We start from the raw sequence: 25,774 nt of genomic DNA, 5'->3' as shown, positions 1-25,774 counted from the left end.
ACAGAATACTTCATCCAGAAATTCAATAATCTTTTCAGATGTAACATCTTTTACCATTTTAAGTTCAGGCCACTTAGTGTAGTAATCTATTAGAACAATGCCATAAGCTTCCTGTCTGGGTAAAACAGCAAAAGGACCAATAATATCCATACCAAGTTTACGCCAAGGGGCCTCGGGGAGTTCAATAGGTTGAGGATCTGTACACAACGCTCTGGCTGATTTGTCGCTACTGGCACACTCACTACACAGTCTCGCATAACGTTCAACACAACTGTCAATATTGGGCCACCAGAAACTCTCCCTAATCTGTCTCCCAGTGCCAGAGATACCCGTGTGACCTTAGTGAGCTAACTTGGGATTTAGTCTCTTAACGTAAAAGGGGGTACAAATTTGTCACCTCTGTCAATGATACCATTCTCAATGGCTAATTCTTCACCAATTTTGAAAAAACTCATGATGTCGCCACTAATTTTCCTTTCTTCAGGCCACCCATGTACAATAGCATGTGATACCACTTTAAGTTCACTGTCCTTTCCCATTTCCTCCATCCATTTCCCTTCTTGAATGGAAGAAGTACCACCAATCATGTCTCCTGAACTGAATGCAACCTCACAATCTTCCTTGTCATCAGGCTCAAATTCATTATATGGCAAGGGCAATCTGGACATGCAGTCCGCATGAACATTGCTCTTGCCACACAAATATTCCAACTGGCACTGAAAAGTTTGCAGCCTGGAAGATAGTCTCTCTAATCTTGCCGACATGGTCCGGCCACCCCCTGGTGCCATCATGTGGATGAGAGGTTTATGGTCGGTTTTGATGATGAACTTAGTGCCCCATAAAAATGTTCTGAAATGTTCAGCACCACAAACACACGCCAACAGTTCTCTTTCAATTACTGAATAGTTTTTCTCTGCATCCTTTAGGGCTATGGATGCGTAAGCAACAACCCATTCTTTACCACTGTCCCTTTGCATCAAAACTCCTCCTAGTCCACTACTACTTGCATCTACCATTATCACACATTGTTTACCAACGATGAAAGGTTTCAAACACGAAGCATTCATAATAAATTCTTTCAAATGCTCAAATGCCCATGTCATTTCTTCAGACCAAATACATTTTGCATTTTTCTTGTTTAAACACCAAAAAATCTCCACCTTAGATGCATAATAAGGGATGAATTTAGCATAAAACTCAACTAGGCCAAGGAAAGACAATAACTGTTCTTTAGAATTAGGAATGGGAGCTTTGGTGATCTTATCTATTTTTGTTGGGTGTAGTGCCATTACCACTAATATTGTGTCCCAAGTATTCAACTTCATGCTTCCTAAATTTGCATTTGTCAACACGCAAGTTAAGGCCTTTTGACGATAGGGCTGACAGTACTTTCCTGAGATTGCAATCATGTTCTAGAATATCTCTACCAAAAACAAGTATGTCGTCTTGGAAAGCCACTGCACCCGTTATACCTTCTAAAGTTTCTTTCATGAGTCTCTGGAATACGGAAGCTGCACTAGCCAACCCAAACGGCATTCTGCAAAACCTGATTAGCCCCTCAGGGGTGATGAAAGCAGTTAAATTCTTTGAATCATTATGAACAACTTGGTGGTGCGCACTGGCAAGGTCAATGCAGGAAAAAACTTTGGCTTCAGCTAATATAGAGACCATTTCATGTTAGTTGGGAAGAGGATGGGCATCCACCCAAATATTAGTTTTCTTACGAAATCTTAAAGACAATTGTTTAGAGGCATTTTGATACACATCAAGATACCTGGACTAACAAGAATAGGTAAATGTTTAAACTTCTTTAGACCCATACCACCCAGACAGTGCTTTAAAAGGGCAAGTTTTCTCTCTGGTTCACATTCATCCCCCTCTATTACATCTACATATGCTAAAAAAACAGGTTCCCAAATGTCCCAGTTCATAGGTGGTGCCCAAGGAACAGCAAGAAAGGCAGGAGGTGGTACAATCCCAGACATTTTATAATAAAAAAAACCCTGTGAAAAAAAAAGTGGTTAAGAAAAATAATAAGCTAAAACAAGAAAGGTAGTCACCGTAGTCTGAACAGACGAAAAAGAGAAGTGTTCCACAGATAGGCAATAATAAAGTACCTTAGAGTAACTGTAGAAACTGTAGATACTGTGGATGCTGTAGAAAGAAACAACACAGAGAGGTTATTTCTCCCCAGTAACTGACACACTGTGAGAAATGTGTGAGGAAACGATGTCACCAGCAAATCCTTAAAGAGGCACACACGAATTCTATGAAGAAATGGCGTTTTCCAGCACAAAAACGAAAGCCAATGGGAAAAAAACCCTTCGCAAAGAAATTTCATCCAATACGAGCTCCAAAACAACTCCAACGCTGAGCCAATAGTAAAGGTGACAACAAGGTGGTGCTCCAATCCGAGCCTGAAACGTCGAATGGCCAATGAGATGTTGACGGAATTCAACACGAGAGTACGAAGAAAAACAAAGAAAATCCAGAAACGTAGCTTCGCCCACTTGTCGGCAGTGTTGGAAAGCAGGAAGTGAGAGATGAAATGAAGACGACTCCGGAACAGCTTTGAAAATGTAGTCTTTATTTTCATAGATGCCCAGCGTGGCAGGAGGCGGCAAGATCCAGACAATGAATTCCGCAACCTCCGGTAAATACAATATATATACAATGCCCACCCGACTTAAATCCCGCACCCCGAGCCCCCCAACGCTACCATTAGTGCCTAATATGACCAACGCATGAGCGCGACACGAACAGGGAAAAATCAGCTTGCGTCTAACTAAAGAGTGCGGGTGCATCCAAAAGATGCACCCGGGGCATGAGACCGACACGAGCGGAAGAAAGGATCCGCTCAGGTCACTCTCACAAGCAAGCGCATACAAAAGATGCGCTCAGTGCAACAACACAATGTAACAAGAACAAAGACAGGTTTAAAAAACAAACGTACAAAAGGCTGACTCGATACTGAGCAGACCTGATTAGTGGGAACAAAAGGACACACCCCTGCTTAACCTAACGTGCACACGCCAAACTGTATGGGCAAAATGTAACCGCCATTTCAGTGAGGCAGTAAACTTTGTGATGCACAATAACCTTAAGCTTTGAGAAATGACTTTTCTCCAAAATCTCAAATGACTTGAAAAAATATTTAATATCTGACACCTCCACCTTCACTATCTTGTCTCGGGCCCATTTTGAAAACATTATCCACATCACTGGTATTGTATTGTAAAACACAGGCCTCAGCATTGTTTGCCTTCAGGGCAATGCGTGCAGCATTAAAAATGTAATGCCTCTGTGCACACCAATATTCGAGCATCTTCTTGAGCCCTTTGCTTCGGATCCTGTTCTCGCAGCTCAGTGGAGTGTTTTTGAAGTGAGTTGGACTTGCTTCCCTTCACTCCCCCTTCAGGTGCGGTTGTGGCTTTTGTAAGGGTTAATTGCCATCAATCAATTTCAGTGACACTCTAAACATCAAATGAGTGTTCTATGGGCTGATCCAAATATATGACTGATGCTGGCAATAGAGCAATTGCTAAAAGGGGCTGACCCTTGCCCCACTCTATGTATACTGCTTGTGGGAAGATCCAATGTTTGAATGACACTCTAACTTGAGCATTGGCTGAAGCCTTTTTGTCTATATATAATGTATATTCATATACAGTACTTTATTTATTACAAAAGTTTGGAGGGAGCCGGCTAAAGCTGTCTTTAGCCCAAACCTAAAAAGTACCCAATCCCAGCGTAGGATCGAATTATTGCAGACTAATTTTCGCTCCGCTTTGATCTGGTTGGGGATCATGGAAGCTACATAGAAGTTACATAATATCAAAGGGGTACTTTTGCTGAGAGAAGTGTTCGAAGGGGCAAAATCGTTGGTGAACACCACTTTTAATAATGCCAGGCTAGTACCTGGTCAGATGGCACATAATTTAGACATCATGGCTACTCCAGGCACCATGGCTAAAGGAGGAGCCCTCTACGAACAGCTTTTTGAACTTTGCGACCGCCACTACCAAGGAAAATAGGTGTTGTCCCTCACGAGGAGTGTCTGTCTTTATTAAGACAACCCCGAAAACACTCTAATAGAGTTGAAAGTAAAAGTGCCTTTGTGGGACATCGGAGGCCAATCCCTAGGAACCCAATGAAAGAACATGTGTTGCTAAATATGTGTCTGAAATCTATTCAGGATGAGTCCGCAGTAGTGAGAATGTTGGATGCATTTGTTGACGACCTCCTTGTATTAGAAACTAACTGTCTCTCTACTTCAATAATCATATGTAGCGACTGTAGCACCAAATTTATTGCAGGACTCGAGAAATCCTAAAACGTTTATAGACCTGCAGGTCTAGTAATTTGAAAAACCTACTCGATTTATCTGTAATATACTTGACCTCTGTCTTTGAAAGCCGAGCAAATGTGACAAGATAACAAGATTTAACCCCTTCGACGCTTGTGACGGAACGGTTCCGTCATGCACGTCGGTTGGGCTGTGCTTATGACGGAACCGTTCCGTCATGGCCCCGCCCGCGCTCAGATCCTTCAGCACTGCGCGCGAATCCGCGCAGCGCTGAAGGGGTTAAAGACATCTTTATTGCAAATTCACTTTGTGAGCAATAAAGATGCCTTTACATCTTGTTATCTTGTCACATTTGCTCTGCTTTCAGAGACAGAGGTTAAAAGTCAGTTTGTCTTCCTACTCCCTGGAAAGGGTTAGTAGGCCCTAAAAATAGCTCCTCCTGACTAAATCTGGCTCTTCATATTAAGCAAGCGTGTGGATTTTCGATCCCTAGTATGAGAAAGAAATTATTCACATTTCCTGACAGATGTGTTACATTTGTTGTGTGTATCAGGGGGGAGAATGCAGTTGAAAGTATTATTTGAAGCAGGTCTCCGTATATTAAATTGTCGTGTGTCCCGGGTCAGAGGATAACTGGCCCGGCAGTTCGGTCTGGACTGTTCCCATTGGACGGTGATTAGTATATGTCTAGGTCTAATCTGAAGTGGCATGGGGGGGAAATGGTGACAGATGCGGCCTGAGTAATTACCAGTGGCTGAGATTTAATTCAAGTATTTTAACCATCACTTTTTTTCTATTCCTCTGGCAGCCAATGTAGCAGTCGCGCAGTGGTGGATGCAATCCTATGATAGCTCACAATATCACATTGCTGTGAAGAATAGTGAGAACAGTATACATTGAGGAGCATAGTTAACACGATTGTATAGATTTGCTTGTGAATGTCATCTCATTTGACTTTCAGAAGGACCGGACCCCTTGCTTTTTGCTAGAATAGTAGAGCATCCTCAAAGGATATTACTAATGTGTTACAGTGGGTGCTTCCTCTTTGGTGATGTCTCATATCTTTGTTGTTCCAGAACGTCTGCTCCCAGTCTTCGTAGAAGCCACTGTCACTGGTGTCTTCTTTTGTAGTTGGGGTGCCTTGCTGTTGCACCCTCCTTGGTTATGTATTATGAACTCATTGTGGGAGGTTCCTGTAAAGCACTCTCCTTGCATTTTAGTTAGTGGGTGCTCCTCCGTTTGAGCGGAGGAAAATCACTCCACAGGCCACAGCTGAAAAATAAAATGGTAATAAACTTGATTTATTACCATTTTATTTTTCAGCAACTGACCCATCCTGAACTGAGTGACAGGACGAGTGGCAGCAGGAAGCTTTGTGCTTTAAAAGGCGCATGTCTCTTTTGACGGCCGTCTTGGGATGGCCAGCCAAACAAGCGCATTTTAAAGTTCTCTAACCTAGCTGTCTTAGACAGCTAGGAACTTTTGTAATTTGTGGCAAGAGTGTCGCTCTACTGGTTGGATTAGATTATATCTTTATTGGATAGTTAATAAAAACCATTACAAAGATATAATTAATAATTCTAAAAATTAATCATAATTAAGATACTGCTCTAAACAATATTGCATAAAAAGTAGAGCTAGTTCTGGGTATTACAGAAATACGAAAGGATTCTTAGCATTTATCTGACTCAGATATGCACAAAGCAATATTGCATTTAGAGGAATGCTAGTGCTGACCAGTTTGTGATTGTGTAGAATCTTTACTTTCTTAAAGCTTTTTTTGGCTAATTTAGCTGCATAAAAAATTTAGCTGCATAAAAAATATTTACAAAGCCACAGGCCAGATTCCGTTATTGCCAGGGAGCAAGATCCATTACTTAATGGTATAAAAGATGGAAATAAAAATATGATTCATTCACTTAGGAAATATTAATAGCAGCAGATTACGTGAGTCACTTAGCCCTACCTATAAAGACAAAACTGACAGGTCATAGTTTAGCTCAAGTTTATTTCCATTTTTGCCTTATCTCGTAAGAAATCTAATTTTAATCTAAACAGTGCTTCCATTAAGTAAGGTTTCTCTGAGCCTTGAGCATAAGGTTTCAATAAAGTAACATCATGCTTCATTATGAGACAGGAGGCATAATCTAGGTCAAAGCAAACACAAGGAGGATTGCAGATCTCCCGAGGCTTCGCCGGGAGCAACGGTGTTTCTTTTACTTCCCTGACGTCTTGCTTTAATTGACTTGTGCCTACCTGCGCATTTTGCTCAGCGCTCAGGAACCAGCGCCAGCAACTTCCTGGCTGCCCCTTCGCCTGCTTTCACGACCCAGACAGCCAGACCGCCTCCGCTGATCGCCCCCTCCTTGCCTCGCGTGGGGAGTGGGACGGGCGGCCAGTACACCTTGGGCGGGTCTGGGCTGGGCGTGCACTACTCTGGCTCCTCCCCCCCTGGCTAACGGCTCAAAAGGCTGACAGTGGGCTACCTGTAGTGATTGCAGATCTCCCGAGGCTTCGCCGGGAGCAACGGTGTTTCTTTTACTTCCCTGACGTCTTGTTTTAATTGACTTGTGCCTACCTGCGCATTTTGCTCAGCGCTCAGGAACCAGCGCCAGCAACTTCCTGGCTGCCCCTTCGCCTGCTTTCACGACCCAGACAGCCAGACCGCCTCCGCTGATCGCCCCCTCCTTGCCTCGCGTGGGGAGTGGGACGGGCGGCCAGTACACCTTGGGCGGGTCTGGGCTGGGCGTGCACTACTCTGGCTCCTCCCCCCCTGGCTAACGGCTCAAAAGGCTGACAGTGGGCTACCTGTAGTGATTGCAGATCTCCCGAGGCTTCGCCGGGAGCAACGGTGTTTCTTTTACTTCCCTGACGTCTTGTTTTAATTGACTTGTGCCTACCTGCGCATTTTGCTCAGCGCTCAGGAACCAGCGCCAGCAACTTCCTGGCTGCCCCTTCGCCTGCTTTCACGACCCAGACAGCCAGACCGCCTCCGCTGATCGCCCCCTCCTTGCCTCGCGTGGGGAGTGGGACGGGCGGCCAGTACACCTTGGGCGGGTCTGGGCTGGGCGTGCACTACTCTGGCTCCTCCACCCCCTGCCACGCCCCACTCAAAACTCCCCCCACATGTGTCCCTATACAATCACTTCCCCTCACCGACGGCGCAGCGGGCGGGCGCAGCGGGCGCGACGAAGGCGCGCCGAAGTTGCGCCTAAGTTAAGCCCGTCCGCGGCCGACCGGGGCCAGGGGCACAATACCCTGCCCAAATCATTTCTTACACTCCTTCCCAGCTTCACAGGCTACAGGGTCCGTGGGTTCTATCTGCCTCCACACACTCACGGATATCCCAGCTACATTTATCCCCTCCTTCTCACTGTTCCTGTTCATTCACTTCTCCTATCCCGGTCCCCCCTTCCACAGAAGCCGTCAATACTGCCCCAGTTAAGACCCTTAAGGCGTATTATCTGAATACCAGATCGGCGGTGGCTCATTCACATGAACTATCAGTGTTGTTAGATCATCATGCACCAGATCTTCTCCTTTTAACCGAGACATGGTTCTGTGATGACTCCCTACCCACCTTGCTAGCTACATTGCCCGCCCCCTACTATGCACTTCGGGCCGATCGTTCATCCGGCAGAACGGGGGGTGGCGTCGCGGTCATTGCCCGTTCTGATCTTCCATTTCAACTGCTCTCTCTCCCCGAGATTGCCACCACAGAGTATCTTGCTATTCGAACCACGTCCATATCCCCCCCTCTCACCTGTCTTCTCATTTATCGACCTCCCCAGTCACCTCTACGATTTCTCTCTGATTTCCAGGAGGTGTTAGCCACCCTCTCTGTCAATAACTCTTCAGTGTTATTACTGGGTGATTTTAATTTCTGGCCCTCCGACCCAGCAGAGTGTTCATCTTCTAGAGAGTTTTCAGACACACTTTTATCTCTTAATTTTGTTTCTCACGTATCTTCCCCAACTCACGTCAAGGGGCATATCTTGGACCAGATTTGGTCCTTGAACTGCCCTGTCGACTCCCTTCTTATCTCTCCTTGCACTTGGTCTGATCATCACCTGATTTCTTTTGTTCTTCCTATCAGTTCTCCAGTTAGGGCCCCCCTTCCTAATAATGTCTGGGTCCGCTCGTGGAGTAGAGTTGACCCGGCGAACTTATCAGCTCTTTTGAGTGCTTCCTATCCCGTCTTACACGGGCTTTCCACCTCGGCTCAGGTTAATAGCATTGAACAATGGCTCTCCTCAGCCAGTGAGTCCATTGCCCCCTTGAAACGTCTGACTTCCAAGCGAGAGAAAGATGCCAACCTGTGGTTTACCGATGACTTGAAAACCATCAAATTATCGGTACGCCGTGCTGAGAGGGCCTGGAGGAGAAACTATTGTCCCATCTTAAGAGCTGATTTTACCACCCTTTTAGCTCAATATAAGAATGCCATCTTGGCCGCTAAAACGGCCTATTTCTCCTCCAAGATCCTCACAGCCGAGAACCAATCTAGGGAAATTTTCTCGATTGTTCAGAACCTAGCCTTTTCAGATCGTACCTCTCTTAAGCCCTCTCCTTCCCTTGCCCTTTGTCACTCTCTGAACAGCTTTTTCATTGATAAAATTGCTGCCATTAAAGCTAATATCCCTGCACCTTCCCCGTCCTTTGTTGATCCTCAGTGCCCTCCTTCCCAAGGACAATTAAACTCTCTCCCTCTTCTGACCAAGGAATCCTTCACATCCTTAATCCCCCTTGTAAAATCTGGCTCTCCTCTTGACACCTGTCCCGCTCAAATACTTCGTCACATTTACATTTCTTGCCCTGATCCTCCCCTTCACTTACTAAACAGTTCACTCTCTCAGAGGGTTGTTCCCAACCCCTTGAAATCAGCTATAATTTTACCCATTTTAAAAAAACCTGGCGCAGACCCCTCGATCCCAGCCAACTTTCACCCCATTTCTCTCCTACCATTTTTGGCTAAGGTGCTCGAGCGCCATGTCACCAGGTCTCTGAGCACCTTTGTGGAAGAAAATGGGGTATTGGCTGCCCGCCAGGCTGGTTTTCGCCCCGCACACTCTACGGAGTCCGTAGTTCTTTCGGTCCTTGATAACCTCAGGGAGGGGAGGGACACCAATCAATTCCAGGCACTGGTCCTCCTCGATCTCTCTGCCGCCTTCGACACGGTGGATCATACCATCTTACTTTCCCGTGTCGCGGCGGCGGGGATCGGGGGTACGGCCCTGGTTTGGTTGTCCTCCTTCCTGAGGGACCGCACCCAGGCAGTTCGCCTGGGTGACTTCACTGCGGACTTTCGGAAAGTTCTGGGCGGGGTCCCCCAAGGCTCCTCCCTTTCCCCTCTTCTGTTTAATCTTTACATTTCTCCCCTCATTTTTTCTTTACAACAAATGGAGGTCTCCGTATACAACTATGCGGATGACCTCCAACTTGTCTTCAATCTGTCCTCTTCTTCTGCCTCTATCTCTAATTTCCAGTCCACTATGATTTTTATCAGGGACTGGATGGATTTCAACCACCTGAAACTCAACCCTGATAAGACCGAGTTGGTGTTGACGGGTGGTTGTTCCAGTCCCTGGTCTTCACTCTTTTGGCCCCCTTCCCTTGGTCCCTCTCCGGTCCCCTCTACTTCGGTCAAAACCCTTGGTATTAAACTCAACTCTCACCTTACCCTTCACTCCCAGGTTAGTTTTGTGGTTTCTTCCTCTTTTCTGTCTCTTCGCACCATCCGCAGGGTCTCTCGATTTTTCACCTTTGAGGCCTTGAAGTTGATCGTCCTTGCGATGGTCATCTCCCGCCTGGATTATGGCAACGCCCTATATGCAGGTATACCTGCATATAGTCTCAGGCGGTTGCAGATGATCCAAAACCAGGCGGCTCGGCTGGTCTTTAACCTTCCTAAACCCTCACATGTCACCCCCCTTCTGAAACTTTTACATTGGCTTCCGGTTCGGGAACGTATCCAATTCAAGCTTGCATCTATCACTTACCAGGCTCGATTGGGTACGGCCCCTGCATTCATTTCTTCGGAGATTATCCCCTACTCGCCAACTAGGGAGCTCCGATCTTCTTCCCAATCCCTCCTGATAGTTCCCCGGTTTCGCCGGAAAAAGTGGGGGGGCTCAAAATTTGCGACCCTTGCCCCAACCCTTTGGAACTCATTACCCCTTGATCTCAGATCCCTAACCCCATATTCCCAGTTTCGAAAGAAACTTAAAGCCTACTTCTTCAGCAAAATTTTCATTTAATCCTCTGTTACCCGACCTCCCTTCCTTGCCTATTGAGGAGATCTGCCAGTTACAGCGCCATGAAACCGCTGGTGTAAGAGCGCTATATAAGAATTTTTAAACTCAAACTCAAGGAGATGATGGACGGAGTGCTGAAACTTTTCAAATACTCACCCCCAATCACAGATCTGGGTTGAATCCATCATCATTCTTTATCTCACTTTGCCACCCCAGTTCAGACGCAGCTATATGCAAATCAGTCTTGACCCTGTGCCTCATGGGAACAGTCTAGCCCGATCTGCCAAGCCATGTCTTCCCTGGACCGGAAACAAGCATCCTGGGACCGGTTTCGGACTAACAGCCCTCTTCAGCCAGGCTAGCTTGAATCCAGTGGCAAAGTGAGCAAGGGGCCCACGTCTGGGCATACCCTGCCAACTTAGGGCAAACAAACCAAACACAAGGAGAAAGGTCAAAAGAACACAAACACTGTTGCTTTCTTACTATAGTTTTTACGTGAGGCCTAGATAAAAAGAGGGTGATAGTATACTGCCTCGCATCCCATCAATCAGTTCTCCCCAACTCTATTGGGGACTTGTTATTCTATGTTTGACTATGCAACTGTAACTAATGTAACTATGCAAAACTGTTATTCTTGTTATTCCTGACCGAGGAGTCCTGAGCAACGTGGCTGATGCCCGGTGGAGCTGCTAGACAGCTATAGAGGAGATCGGTCCCTAGTTCAGCCCCTCGGCTGTCACCTATCCAGCCGGACATTGGACACAGTTCTTCCGGTCTCCCCGCTGTGTCTCCTTCCTTCCCCTCCATCCGACGAAATACTGTAACATTGTTTTTTTCCCCCTGTGTTTTACTATGCTCTTGTAACGGATGTAATTTGTGACTTGTAACTTAATGATCCTCATGTAAAGCGCTCTGATTTTTTTTTTTTTTTTAAACATAGTTTATTGTTTTTTTGTTGCACAACCACATATACAGCCTTACGCAAGTTGTTTCACCATCCGCCCCGCAAAGTAGGCACACGCCCCCCGCCAATCCTACCCTACTTAAGGAGGGTCATACAGGCCCCTCCCGGCCTATGCGACGCATAGCCAATAAACTGCATAACAAAACCTCTATTTTTAACCCCCATACAGCTTCCCACTCCCTCCCCCTCCCGCGATCCTCCTCACCAACGCATGCGTCCATCTCTGCTCTCTAATAGCATACAGTCCAAGGAATATCAATGATTCAAGTTATGTGATGTTCCCAGATTGCTCCGGGGTAGCCCCCTCATCCTCGGTTCGGTCATCGCCTTCTACCCCTGACTCACACTCTCGCAGTGCCTGCACCAACGCCTCCCACGCAGCTGCCGCCTCCAGCGCCTTATCATCACGGCGCCTATGAGCCCATTGATACCGCAGTGCACCCTCGCTGGTGGCCCATTTAAGAAATTCCCCCTTCCATCGTTTGCCAGTCGGACCCACTGTTGCCTTCCATCTCCTCGTGATTTCTCGTTTTGCTAGTATAAGTCCCATGTCTACGAATTTACTCGTGATTTTAGTTTTGGGCGTGTGTGGGAACCAGTGCAATATGCTAACAGCCATATCGAACTCCAGCCCTCTCTCAGTCACCTCATTCAGGGTATCTCCCACCTCTTTCCAGTAAGGCCCCAGCGCTGGGCAAGTCCATAACATATGATCCAATTCCGCCCCAGTCCTCAGGCATCTGGGACATGCCGCCTCCTCAACATTAAAATATTTCTGGATTTTCCCAGGTGTCAGGTATGCTCTGTGGAGTATGTAGAAGTGCACCAGTTGGAACCTTGCGTTTCTCGTGCTCTTCCAAGCTCGCCGTACTATCTGTGCCCAGGCCTTCTCAGGGATAGCCCTGTCTAAATCTGTCTCCCACCCTCAGTATAGCTAGAGGCTGTAGGTTTTCGAGGAGCATTCTAGAGTATAGGCACGTAACCGCCTTAACAGTTCCTGCCGCCATCATAGTATACTGACAGGCCATCGACGTCCTAGGCTCCATTAACCCCTCCCTCCAATGCGCCTGCATCGCTCTGGTAACCGCTGCGTGCAGCAGGAAACCTCCCCTAGGCAAATCCAACCGCTCTTGGAGAGTCTGGTAGGGCAGCAAAACCCAGTTTTCATAAAGGTCTCCCACCACCTGAAGTCCCGCTTCTTCCCAAAGTTGTAATTGTGACCAGTCCCCACCGTGTGGCAATGCAGTCAGTATCCCCAGTGGTATCTCCGGGGCATACGGATGCAACACTCCCGCTCGTCTCTGGGTTCGATTCCAGCAGAGCCTGAAGGTTATCTCCTCCGTAAGGAGGTCCCGGGATTCCAGCCTCTGCTGCAGGGCAATGTAGGAAAGGACATGCCGTGGCGTTCCCCCATCCCGTCTGGCCTCCGGACCGCGGAAAACCCGCGCCACATTTTGGGTATGTAAAGCGCTCTGATACCACCGGGTCTAGCCTGCGCTATATAAAACTCTTTAAATAAATAAATGCATAATGATAAATACAGCGCGTGATAACACTTACTTCATGAACAGTCTTTAGTTTTCAGCAGCAGCAGTTTTCTTTTTCAATGTTGCTTTTCAGTTGGAATCATCAGGAGCTTTTGGGGGCATGTATGTGCATGCATTGTGCGATAGGAATAATATTGCAATCAGCGACAGAGGTACCCTTCCTTTCATTTAGTTGCCCTGTATCTACTTGTTTAAGATGGATGTTGTCTTGTGTTTGGGGACAGAGAAGCGTTTAGCTTGGTAAGTGTACTGTAACAGGAACTACTACTGGGCTTTTTTTTAATATACAGGGAAATTGTATGTGACCAATGAAAAGTTGTTGACCTGCAGTTCCATATCATTCATTTGCAGCAGGGTTGATGGGTCCTGTGCGCATTGGCAAGTAGATTGATGTAGTTTTATTTTAGGGTGCAACTGGTGGGGAGTTTTTTCTTTGGTGAGATGTGCCATTAATCTGATGCTCTCCTTATTTGGCCATAATTGTTTATATATCTTTTAAAGTGTGTGTGTGTGTATGAATGCTGAACCAATAATATTAACTTGAAATGATATTCATGAGACATTGAGAAGGGGATTTATTAATGTATTACAGTTGTGCCACATTTTTATGGGGACTTCATTTTAATAATCATGGTTGCTGTTCTGATGTACTGCTCATCCTGTTACTGCTCCTTCCCCTCCCAGGCAATGTCCCCCTGAATATCATCTTGCCCCCACGGTCTCTCAAAGTTTCTACTGAACACTGGGCACTGTGGCATAGCGGGTTATTTCCCTTGAAGTGAGTGTGTTATGAATAGAGCTTTTTTAGGTCTCGCGCCTAGCGGTGCACTGCGTAGAAGTGCTCGCGCAGCGCGAGACATTTTGTAGGTGTAAAACGGGGAATCTAAGCTGACCTAGGAATCGCACACGTTCGTGCGTGTGCGTTTCCTTTTGAGCTACCCCATTAGCCTTTGCGTGCGTCTTATTCTAAAAGACTGCACGCAATTGGCCTGGGGCGGGCACATTGCTCCTCCCATGGCCTTTTGGTGTCTATTACGCCTTAGTGCGCGTAATAGACACAAATAGGCCATGGCTCGCAGTGGCGCGCGCACGCGCGCACCACTCGCGGGCTTGTTCCCTGTTGGTTTCGTCGTCGCAGAGCGGGTGCTGTACGTGCCTATCATGGGCTTCTGCATTTTGGTTGCGCACGGCTGGAGGAGGCTGGCCAGCAACAGATGCGTATTCTTTTACACTTTGAAAGAAACAAATGACCTTTTGAGTATGGACTGTTACGTTGCACATTGGTACCGGTACAGAGCATTGTTTGGCCCTGAAGCGTCACCTCCCGGAAGGCCTATCAGTGATGACATGAGGGGGCGAGTGCGGGTAGGGGCTCATTCAATCAGGTTGATTTTGTGGCACTTTAAGTGCTGGTCTCTTCCAGTCTGTACTTGTTCAGTGTACAGCACGCGCGGCTGAGGGAACCCTCATTCCCTTTCGTTAATGGGAGGATGAGCATATCCGATGCCTTCTGCCCTTTACCATCACTGGAGCTTGCCAAGGTATTAACTTGTATTTTACAAGGCGCAGGAAGGCAGCCGGATCTCAGGAGGGAAATGGGCCTGGGAACCGAGTCCAGCTGGCTACAGACTCAATTTCTTTTTTAATACCTTAACACGGCCGATCCCAGTCCTAAAGCGCGTCATTAAATCATTGAGGTCGTCAAACGCACCTTGGCCTTTCGCTGTTTACTGTATTGTGTGTAAGTAACTGTGCTCCAGCCAACTGGAATGAGTCCTGTAAATCTAAGCCCCGGTGGCCAACTGCTGAGTCCACAGACATCTGCAGCGCCACATTAAATCAGCAGGATTCTTCTCTGCGCTCCAGAGCGCGTGTTTCTCTGTTTCAATCACGCTGAGTGAAGCTTTTACTTTTCGATTTAAGGAAAGGTGGAATATTGCGTTTGGACAAAGCAGGAAGTATCTCTGCAGCAACCGTTATTATCGAAAGGTGTGCATTGGTCTGCAGGAGAAGGTAGATAGACTTGTAGTTTCCTACTGCGAGTGTTGTTGGAGCCAGTAACTTGCAAACATTGTACGTGCGGCACAATATTGGGTTAACTGTTTCCGTCAAGTGCCTGCAAATGTCCCAAACTTCATACGGAAGCTAGGGTCGTAGCAAAGTATGGGTACTTTATGTGGCTTTCTTAATTTCTGTGAGAATTGCACATAAATCAGATGAAAACGTATGTGTGAGTTCTGAATTACCCCTTGATAAACTTCCCGGGGTGCACGATACTTCCGCCGCCCCCCTACCTACAATGAGCAGGGACATAAGAAAAGTTTCATTGCTGGATACCAGCGTGCGCTAACGACCAGGTAAGAACAGGGAAAACGCAAAACTACTTCTCTCTTGGTCAGATATTTTATGTGCCCTCCCGCTAGTATCTAACATTGAGACAGGCTTCTGGAATTGGTCGACATGTTGAGGTCCGACCGTGCGTGAGAATGGAGCTAAAGAATACAGGGTAGCCTGAGGCCATAGCATTAGCATGGCGCCACCACCTGTTCAGGATGTGAAGTGCTGCGAGGACAGCACGAGCCTCGCGCTTAACGGCCACAACAGCTGCAAAGCCTGTGAGCTGGCACAGGGCATGGACTTCGTAGACTGTAGCGGTCAGAAGCTGCTTGTAGGGTCACAAATCAACCCAGCCTTCACTTCAGTCTTTTTGGCTGCTACTCCTGGGATTCTCTGTGGCATCCCTGGCAGCCACGTGCATCCATCGTCTCCTGGGTCCCGAGGAAAGACTTCGCTCTATTGATACATCAGACTATGCTGGGGACTAGGGAGTCGCTCCAGCTAAACAAAATGCCTACACCATTTAATTTGAAGTGTCCGCACTGGGATAAGGACACTCCAACGTAAGCCGTGTACTCCACGCTCCAGGTCTGGATTCTACTGTGACCTACTGGCCGTTTGAGGATTAGCTATACATGGCCGGGTACTCCTGGGGCAGTGTTCCGTGACTACTGGCCCAGTGTAGGAAAGAGGAGGCAATTGGAATTGTGGTGGTGAGTCACAAATTTTATGGAACAGGGTAAAGTTTGAGGTAGATTTACCCCTCCTGCCCCAGCAGCTGCTCCTGCTGATTGTCAGAGATGAGGAGGAGCAGGGCATGCTGGGACCACAGCCTCAATGGCCATTCAGCGGAAACAAGTGCCCGTGGTGGAGGCAAGGAGCACATCAGACGCTCATGAGCGTCTCACACTAATAACTGAGACTCCTTTAGCATGACCTAGTAGTGTTAACGACTATCACCAAAGACGTTTTAAGACCTGGACAAAGTGGGATATTGCGAGGCATTCCCCCTTCACCCGCACCACCCACCCACCGGGAAAGTAAACGTTCTCTTTATCTAGCTCACCTTATATCTATTTCCTTATTTCAGCTTCTCTCCTCGCTGCCTGTCTCCACCTCGGAGTCTCTCTTAGTTTTGCCATTTAAAGGATTTTTGGGCCCCTGGAAAAACATATTTCAACTGTTTTCGAGTTAACACGGTTTCTGAAAGTTTGTTTGGCATCATGTGGGCTTCAATTATCAGAAAATTAAAATTACAAACATGGAGGCCCCAAAATATGTCTTGCCACAAAATCCATAAGACAAAACTGACTGCACATGGATGTTTGTTTCCATGTGCAGATAATGATAAGTTGACTCACATTTGGCTTGGAACCTTTAACTCATAATGGGAACAGTCATCTTACGATAACAGTGGTTGATAAACTTAGTGACCGCAGTTGTTCCGGCGCTGACACGGCTTAACCCTACACTAGGGTGTCCCATCTACTAACTGTCACGTAGCACTTGCTCGCTAGACGGTAACTTGCTTCTGCTTACACTGACATTTTTGCCATTTCTGTAACATATAGTGCAGTCTGTGCTTTTCTCCACCTTTCTTAGAGAAAGATCACTGTATGAACTTGTTTCTCCTGCTGTGACTTCTCATAAGCACTGTGTATTTATGACACATTATCCATTATAGAGAAGCAAAAAAAAACAAGTACCACTTGTTGGTCTAGTCTCTTATCACTCTGATCTACAGCAGTTTGCAGGTTTTTTCTTCACTTTTATATTTTCTTAATCTGGAGAGATCTAACTGGAAATTTTACAATGCCAGGTAAACAGTTTGTTGTAGGTAACAGACTGGCACCGATTGTCAAAGCCAGTGTATGTTGAGCTTGTGGCTATTTCATGGTGTGGAAAAATGTGCTTACAACTGGCAGATTATTCTAACTAAATATAACACTGCAATGTTAAAAAAAATAACAGGCAACTGCCTTCTAAGGCTTTCCACATCATGGGTTTGCAGAAAGACCAGGAGTGTCTGCAGGACTTTTGGGACACACAGTGTTGGTATCCCCGGCTGACAGGGCGCCATTTGATTGTCAAAGAAGTCTATTACTCTTAACTGTTGCCCAAGTAGTTTGGCATACCAATCTTGTAAAAGAAGATTGTCCCGCACTGGAGAAGCCGCAAGCTTAATTGCCATTAGATATGTGTCAGACCCAGTTGATCCGTCAAAGTTTAAGATGAGCAGAGTCCTTCTGCTCAGAGGGAAGAGTCAGACAGCATTCTGACACAAAAACCCAAACTTTTCCAAATTGAGGGCAGTCTTGCAATTTCACCATATTTAAGTCTGGCTTCCCATGGACTTGATGTTCAAGCAGTAATTTCCTTTCTGCAGTACAGCTGCACTCTAGGAACCCTGGCCTTCATGGGAATTATATGCTATAGTTTCAAGCAGCTCACATGCCAAATCCTCCGTCATTGAAAAAGAGAGGACCAAGATCAGGCTGGTACCCATTTAACCATGGCTGCAGACACATCCACTCACACCATCATATATGCCCAAGATAGCACTTTGAAAACTAGAGGGTTCTGAAGTGGCCTCAAAGACCCAAACACTTTTGAAGACGAGTAGGTCCTTTGTGTGCACTACATCAGATAACCAGTACACGAGCTCATTTTATGCAGTAAACTGAAGGATGCATGCCCAATTCTAATTTTACAAGTGTGTCATTTACGCATCTATACAGTTTTGAGCATCCGGCAGACACCATTGAATTTTTACTTTAGTATAATATATTTTCAAACCCTCACTGAAACTAATCCATCGACTCTCGGTGGAAGCAAAGATGTATTTGAATTGTCTCCGCATCACCCACAAATTCTACCTTGGAAAGGCCCAGAATGTTTTCCCTCACTAGCGTCCCCACTGCTCACCAATTAGGAACCCTCCTGCTCACCTCAGCACTCAACAATCCTTCAAAGGGCACAAACAAGAAGGCTGATCCTGGAGAAGGTAGAGCCCTCGGCTATAAAATTCCCTAGCTCTAACCTGGGAGCAGTGCTAAATTACATGTGGTCCAGAAAGAAGTTAAAACTCATTCTTGCACGGGGATGACTCTCTGCAGCAAGAGGGTGGTGATTAATTTTTTTTTTTAGAGAAGGGCCTGCCTCATCGATCTAATGACCCCACAAAGTAGACTTTTTGTCCCCTCGTTTTCATAACTCTGTAAATTCTCTATATACACAACTGTTATGATCTACTTTGAACATGGACAAAAATATTCTCACCTCCAAATTCAACTCTAGAAACTGCAGTTCTCGAGTTAAGTGGTATTTTTTTCTTTTTTTTGCCTTTTTCTCACGTCTTCGCCGACACTAAAAAAGGACTGAATCAGGACTGAATCGGATGAGGAAGAAGACGTTCCGTGAAGACGTTGCTTGCGTGGTAAAGACGGTCGTGGAAGCAATACGCATTGTAAAGACGTTTACGAGGTAAGTTTACCGTTGTAAACGTAACGCGTAGAAAAGCCTTTGTGGTAAAGGCTGTTTCCCCATTCAGTTAGGTGATCAGATCTGATGGAATGAATTGGGAGAATGGGACGTGCCTGGAAAGGGGTTGGTCAGTTACTGTCTTCAGGATGTACCTGAATACAAGAACAAGAGAAACTACTTACTAAGAGGGTAAGCACTTAATATGGTTTAAAGCAGGTAAACTTGTTTGCACCCTGCTTTTTTATATCTGATTTGCCAAGTTTCCGAAAACGTTTCCCATTAAGGATTGTTCACTAACTTTGTTTTTTTGCCTTTTAACTCTTTTTATTTTATTTTTGTGTTTATTTAAGACATACGAATACATAATGTAACATAGTCACATGCAAGCATTATAAAGTCTTTGTCAGTGGAGCCAACTAAAATCAACAAGCATTACTGAAAGTTTGCGCTATTGGCATTGCATTATTGTTTGCAACAGCAATAGCTCAAACTTTCAGTAATGTGAGACCTATTGCATTGCAAATGCTTGTTTCATGTTTCTAATGTTGCTGAGTGTCCAGGGACACTTCTGATGTAGTTCCGCTGTGCGCCAAATAGAATCCACTGGTGTATGTATCAATAGTTATAAAATGTTTCATGATGTTCTGCATCTCTGAACAGCAACCACGCAGAAGAAGCTGGAGGCTTACGTTGAATGGGGTTAGATGTATTGCCCTAGATTTTGTGACATATTAATTTGTAATTGGTTAATGTTGTGCTATCTGTGGTCATATCACGCTGAATCAGTCGTTTTCCATTATTCTGTGTGCCTCAGATATTTATAAAACACATGGCTTTGGGGGTTAGCCAGAGACCTTTCCTTTCCAATAGAGATGCTGTCTGTTCCCCTGGTGTTTCAGACAGTTCTATTTTAAAAGACTTTTCATTTTTCAAGCCGAGATACTATCTGATTTACTTCTGAGAGAGCTATAACGAGAGACCTCTCCTTTTTCACCAAAGACACTGTCCCATTTTTTAGAGACTTATCCCCTTGCTATATTCTCCACTGAGTTTGCTGTTTATCTGGTACTTTGAATTATTCTGATTTCTGACTATTTACTCTGTATTTATGTCTTCATGGAATTTGACCTTATTTCTGTACTGCCTGATTTTTGAGATTTTGTAATAAACCCCTTTAACTTGTTCCTGTTCTAGAACTCAATTAAGTGTTCCCAATTACTTATGCAATTTCTCTGCCAAATTTATGTTGGGCCTGATGTTGAGGAGGGTGGTGTTCTTTAACACAAGATCAGGGGTGCTGGAGCGGAAACTTCAAAGGTAATTTTGAGGTGATTTAATTTGTGGGTTCAGCTCCCGCAAAATTATAAATGGTACATTTCAAGAAATATTTTTCCTAATGTTCTCTGAGGAGCTCAACTATGATGTATGCCAAAAATCTGCACTTTTGTACTATTTGTATCAATAAATATTATTTTCGCAATTTTCCACAGCCATTCAAACTGCCATAATGGAAGAGAGAGCTAACTTGATGAACATGATGAAACTCAGTATAAAAGTCTTAATTCAGTCTGCTCTATCCTTGGGCAGAATATTGGATTCTGATTATCCTCCACTCCAACAGTTCTTTGTGGTGTTGGAGCATTGCCTTAAACATGGCCTGAAAGGTAAGTGTTCAATAGCATATTAATTTTTGAACTGCTACAATTGTTTATTAATAAATGATTAATGCACTTGTTTGAAAGAAAAGCTATGCAGTTACAGATTTACATATTTGGTTTAGCTTTTAATAAACTAGCTGTATCATAATTTATTATAGCCTTATAGCCTTCCGTAGCGAGCTATACCGGCTATTAAAGGCCCGCTCCAGCGTTAAAGACCCGAGCCGTAGGCGAGGGCCTTTAACAAGGGAGCGGTACTTTAATAGCCAGTATAGCCCAGCTACGAAGGGCTATAAGGCTATTAGAACATTCTGCCACTAGAGGGCAGAATGTTCTAACAAATAAAACAAAGGCTTCAGGGAGCGCGAGGGGGTTGAAATCCCCTCAGGATCCCTGAAGAGTTTGTTGACAGCCACAGCTGTGAACAAAGAAACATTGGAATGTTGGAGCGCCGGGCTTATACCAGCCATTATATGCCCAGAGCTACTCCATTGTTTTCAATGAAGCTCCCAACGTTCCAATGTTCTAATATTTATTTGATATCTCCCCAATATTCTGAAATCCACCTACCCGGCATACACAATCTGTGCTGCTGGCATACTGAATGACACTGCAGAGAAACACGCTTGATCTGTAGTGTTGTACATGTATTCAAAAGAAATATTGTAAACCATGTTCTACACAGATAAGTCATCTAAAAAATTTGTTCCATGTTAAATAACTTAAGAATGATTCTTTCTTTGAAGTCATCAGTGAATTGCTCACAAAAACTCATCATAAATTCCCTTTCATACTTTTAATCCGTGCAAAATTATCAATAGCTGTTAATCGATGTGTTATTTCAACAAATTATTTGTCTATGTATCCAATTTCAAAGACTAGCTCCTATTATTGCCTGTATTTGATCCATATCAACGATCAACTAGGTTATCGAGGTTTCTACTTAAATGACACTTTTTTAAGCCTTCCTCTGTGCTTAAGTTATTTTCGATGTAGGAAAAGAAATTTCCATAGTCTGTTACCTGAAGATATGTAACATTTGAACTTGTATTATCTCAAAACTGGTGTTAATGCTCAAGGGCACTTGCAGGTCCTATTTGTAAAAGGGTATGTTTGCCATCAGTCATTAGATAGTACTCCCTTTTCCAGCAACTGTCATTGAGTTAATGTCTACCATGTATGTTCTTAGCTGAATATATGGATTAAAGTCCCCCCTGTCTTAAATTATAAGGATGTTCAAACTCGCCAAGCAGTTCCATGACCCTCTAGAGCAGGGGTCTTCAAACTGTGGGGCGCGACCCCCAGGGGGGCCGTGGAGTGATGCAAAGGGGGTCGCGCCTTCCCAGTCACACTTCTGCCCAAGGGCTTCAGCATCCCCCCACAATTCCCCCCCCCCCCTCCTGTGTCTCAGCCCGGCTGCTGCAGTGAAACTTGAGCTGCTGGGGGCTCAGCTGGGCCCGTGTCTGGATTCCTATCTCCGGCACCCCCGTGTTTTTTCACAGGTCTTTAAAGACCATTTGCATTTTAACATGCCTTTGTAAACTGGTTAAAGAGGCTTAGGTTTTTTTGCTGGTTCCAGTACCCCCTGGGTCCCCACTGTGCCTATTCCTTACATTTGGATTTTCCATTCACTGCCGTAGTGTGAGAATGCATTTCATGGAAAGGAATACAAAGTTGGCTTTCTGGGGGCGCCGGCAGCGTTTCTTTCCCCGGCAATTACCAGGCCTCACATAAATGTCAAGATAACTCCTGTGATTAATTATCTTCCTGGAGAGAGATCAGAATTTTGTATAGTTGAGGTTTTGACTTAGGTGAAGTTAGTGCAGAGGGTTAATATGCCTGCTGCTGCAAAGAAGGTGTACCAAGTAGATTACAGAGTGCGTATGATGTGAAGAGATCAGCAGATTACTGCTTTCAAAAGAGACATCCTTTTGTTACTTGCAATTTATAACTTAAAGTCCTAATATAGAATAGTGAGCTATTAACTTTCATCCTAGAACAGCATGCACACTACAAAGAGTACATTATTAGACCATTGATTAATGTTGCAAAAAGGGTTAATTTGGCTAGAAATCAATTCTTATTATTAAAGGAAACTCCCAACTATGCTGTTTCTTTTTCGACTCTGAGTTTGTGCTTCTCCACACCAAGCACTCTTGAACTATGCTGCTTACCAGTATGGATGACATGTGACTCCTATACTTTTAGTCCTTTGGCTTATGTAACATTTCCTATACACTGATTTACACACTTATGATTGATTGTCTCTGTGTAATGTGTGTGTGATGCAAAGTGCTCGGACACCCTACACTGGTATGAGTGGCACTATATAACTAATTCAATGCATCTGAGAGTGTGGGGTTATGGAGACTTGGTCACTGTTAAAGGGTGCTAGTGAGAGAATCCGTGGTGGGGTGGTTATTGGGGGGGCACCAACAAACATTGTCGCACAGGGCACCACCAGCACTAAAGCCGGCCCAGGGAAGTATGCACAGATAAGCGCTGAAAATACCGCTTTAGGTGACTGCTTTTTTTTGTACCGACTGGGCCATCAAAATAATCTGCTGGTACCCCTAACCATAGGACTGGAAGTTTGTTGCAGGATCAGCACATTATTTATTTCCTTCACCCTCGATCCCCGATTAATGCCGCAATAGTTTAACTTAGATCTTAAAGTCTACGCCCCGTCAATAACATGCTGAGTTACTTCATGGGTCTGGGAATGCACCCTGCATTCAGACAACTCATTCCTCATTCTCGCCCTTTATTGTCACGCTCACCTTGCACTCACAGTGATCACAATGCACTCACACTGATCACCATGCACTTGCACCATTCACCCTCTCACCTTGCACTCACAGTGATCACTCTGCACTCAAAATGCACTTGTCCTGCTCACACTATACCTCAACCTGCAGTCACACGAGTACACTACTCATCCTGCACTCATGTGACACTTCACTCACCTGTCCCCCTCACTACTCAATATGCAACTCACTCAAACAAGCCCATCAGTAATCATACATTCATTCATCCCATTCTGAACTTGCATCCGCACCCAAAATGAGAGAGGACAGCAAGGGAGTGAGAGAATTTGATTGAAGAGGTCAGGGATGAGGAGAAATGTGAATTGTCGAAGAGAAGTGTGGACACGCAAGAAGTGAGTGTGATCCAAAGGTGAGGGCTTCTGTTAGAACAAAGGGGAGATGTGAAAGAGGAATGGGGGGACTGGAGAGGTGTAAGATACAAATAGACAAAAATTTGAATGAAGAGACGAGGTGAATGAGAAGTGCTGAGGGGCACGGGAGGTGACAGGGCCAGAGAGGCCATGAGATAAATGTGAGAGACTGTTAGAGATGAGGGCAGTGAAAGGACAGAATGGCAAGAGGTGATTAAAGGTGAAGTGAGAGGTTGAATGGGGAGAGTTCAGAAGTTGTAAAAAGGGGTGAAAGAAAATGACCTGCAAAGTGAGAGAGGGATCCGGGGTTAGGAGAGGAGAGAGGGATGGAAGGGAGGGGGTGAGAGGAAAGCTGCATGGGTAAACGGCTTAACTCTACACAAAACCGCCAGGGTTTTAAGGGACCCCTGCTTCTTCCGGTCAGGGCCAGGTGAGCTTCTAATGTGGCAGCACGTATTGCTGCAGAGTGGAAGGCCCTTCACAAAGGTTGACTTGAAATCTTTTTGATGATAATTGCTGTATTTTGGTTATAAATGGGTACTGATTGGGTGAAATCTTTCCTCAGCGTTACTGTGTGTAACAAATATCAAAATAATGAAGCAATGCTATCCCAAAATACGCGGCATCACATAACCTCATTTACATTTTCATCCCACGCAATTTAGTCAACAGGTTTAGACATTTTTGTCAGGAGGGGGTCCTTACGCCTCAAAATGTTGACAGGGGGGTCTCGGCATCCAAAAGTTTGAAGACCTCTGCTCTAGAGGGATGAGGCCGAAAGTTGAATTCCTTTATAAAGTCATGAAATTCTTTTATAAATTCATGGAATTCTGAGGTAACTTACCATATCCTTTTAATGTACAGCAGAGCGTATTTTATTACGTATAATACATGCTCATACTTTCGTCCTTCCTATAAACCACTTAAGTCCCTAGTTAGTGTCTTGCTCTTTTATTTGCATTGTATGCATGAAGAATAAAAGCAGAATCCATACCGCAAAATTAAAAGCACCAAAAAGCAGTTTTGCAATACGATAGTAGAAACTGTTCACTGTAAATCAGATTTTAAAAGATTGTGTGTGTTGACAGAGCCCAAAACTGCGCAGCATGGGAAAAGAAAGACAGAGATAAAGCTTTAACAATTTTGGAACAAGAGATTATGGAGCTTGAAAGGCAGGTGACCCTGACATCGCACGCAAATTGGCAGATCTGAGAGGGGAATACAAGGAATTGGCCACAGAAAACGCCAAAAAAATCATACCTAGCCACATTACACCGCCTCTACGAGGTAGGGGACAGGGCTGGGAAGCTACTAGCCTGGATCAGCCGACTAGAGGTACAGAATAGGTGGGTGAGGGAGGTGTTGGACCCTCAGGGCACCGTCCAGTCCACCGACGACGGGGTTGCCAACGCTTTCGCAGGGTACTATAGGGACTTATACCGGGCCAGAACGTCCAAGTCGTGAGTCGAGGTCCAGACCTACCTGGAGGAGATTCCCATGCCGTTTTTGGAGGAAGTTGAGGCACAGAGCCTGGAGAGAGACTTAACGTTGGCAGAGGTCCAGGACGCAATTACGAAACTTCGTCCCGGGAAGACGCCGGGCACCAACGGGCTACCTGCGGAATTATTTAGATGATATGAGAGTATCCTGTGCCCCCATCTCCTCCGACTCTTCATTGAATCACATGAGGAAGGTGCTCTCCCACCGGACTTGCGGATGGCCAACAATGTGGTCATACTCCAGGATGGCAAGCCCAGAGACCACTGTGGGTCCTACAGACCCAGCTCCCTGTTAAACTCGGAAGTCAAAATCCTGGACACCATATTGGCAACCCGTCTCCTGGGGGTACTTGAGGGCCTGGTCCACGAGGATCAATCGGCGTTTATGCCAGGCAGGTCCACTCGCTTAAACCTTAGATGCACCCACAACTGGCTCATGAAGGCACGGAACCGGAACAGCCCGCAGGTGTTCCTGTCATTAGATGCCGAAAAAGTATTCGACGCGGTTGACGCCACCCTGGCCAAACTTGGGTTTGGGCAGAAATCTC

General features: G+C 45.4%; 1 protein-coding gene across 7 annotated transcripts in view; it reads left to right on the top strand.

The window, feature by feature from the left end:
• The window catches only part of LOC146810867 (RUN and FYVE domain-containing protein 1-like), a 516,661-nt gene that overhangs the window by 50,834 nt on the left and 440,053 nt on the right, over positions 1-25,774 (top strand). For 4 of the 7 annotated variants that reach the window (XM_085617892.1, XM_085617897.1, XM_085617895.1 and 1 more), the window contains exon 2: positions 20,382-20,555. In XM_085617892.1, the coding sequence (XP_085474018.1) occupies positions 20,399-20,555 (157 nt within the window). In that variant the 5' untranslated portion in view covers positions 20,382-20,398. Of the gene's footprint in view, positions 1-18,783; positions 18,892-20,381; positions 20,556-25,774 lie in introns of all 7 variants that reach the window. The other 3 variants (XM_085617898.1, XM_085617896.1, XM_085617893.1) reach the window with 1 other exon arrangement.

The sequence above is a fragment of the Triturus cristatus genome, chromosome 7, assembly GCF_964204655.1.
Source record: "Triturus cristatus chromosome 7, aTriCri1.1, whole genome shotgun sequence".
Taxonomy (NCBI): domain Eukaryota; kingdom Metazoa; phylum Chordata; class Amphibia; order Caudata; family Salamandridae; genus Triturus; species Triturus cristatus.
Note: the sequence above shows the minus strand (reverse complement) of the source record. Positions and strands in the feature narration are given on the sequence as shown.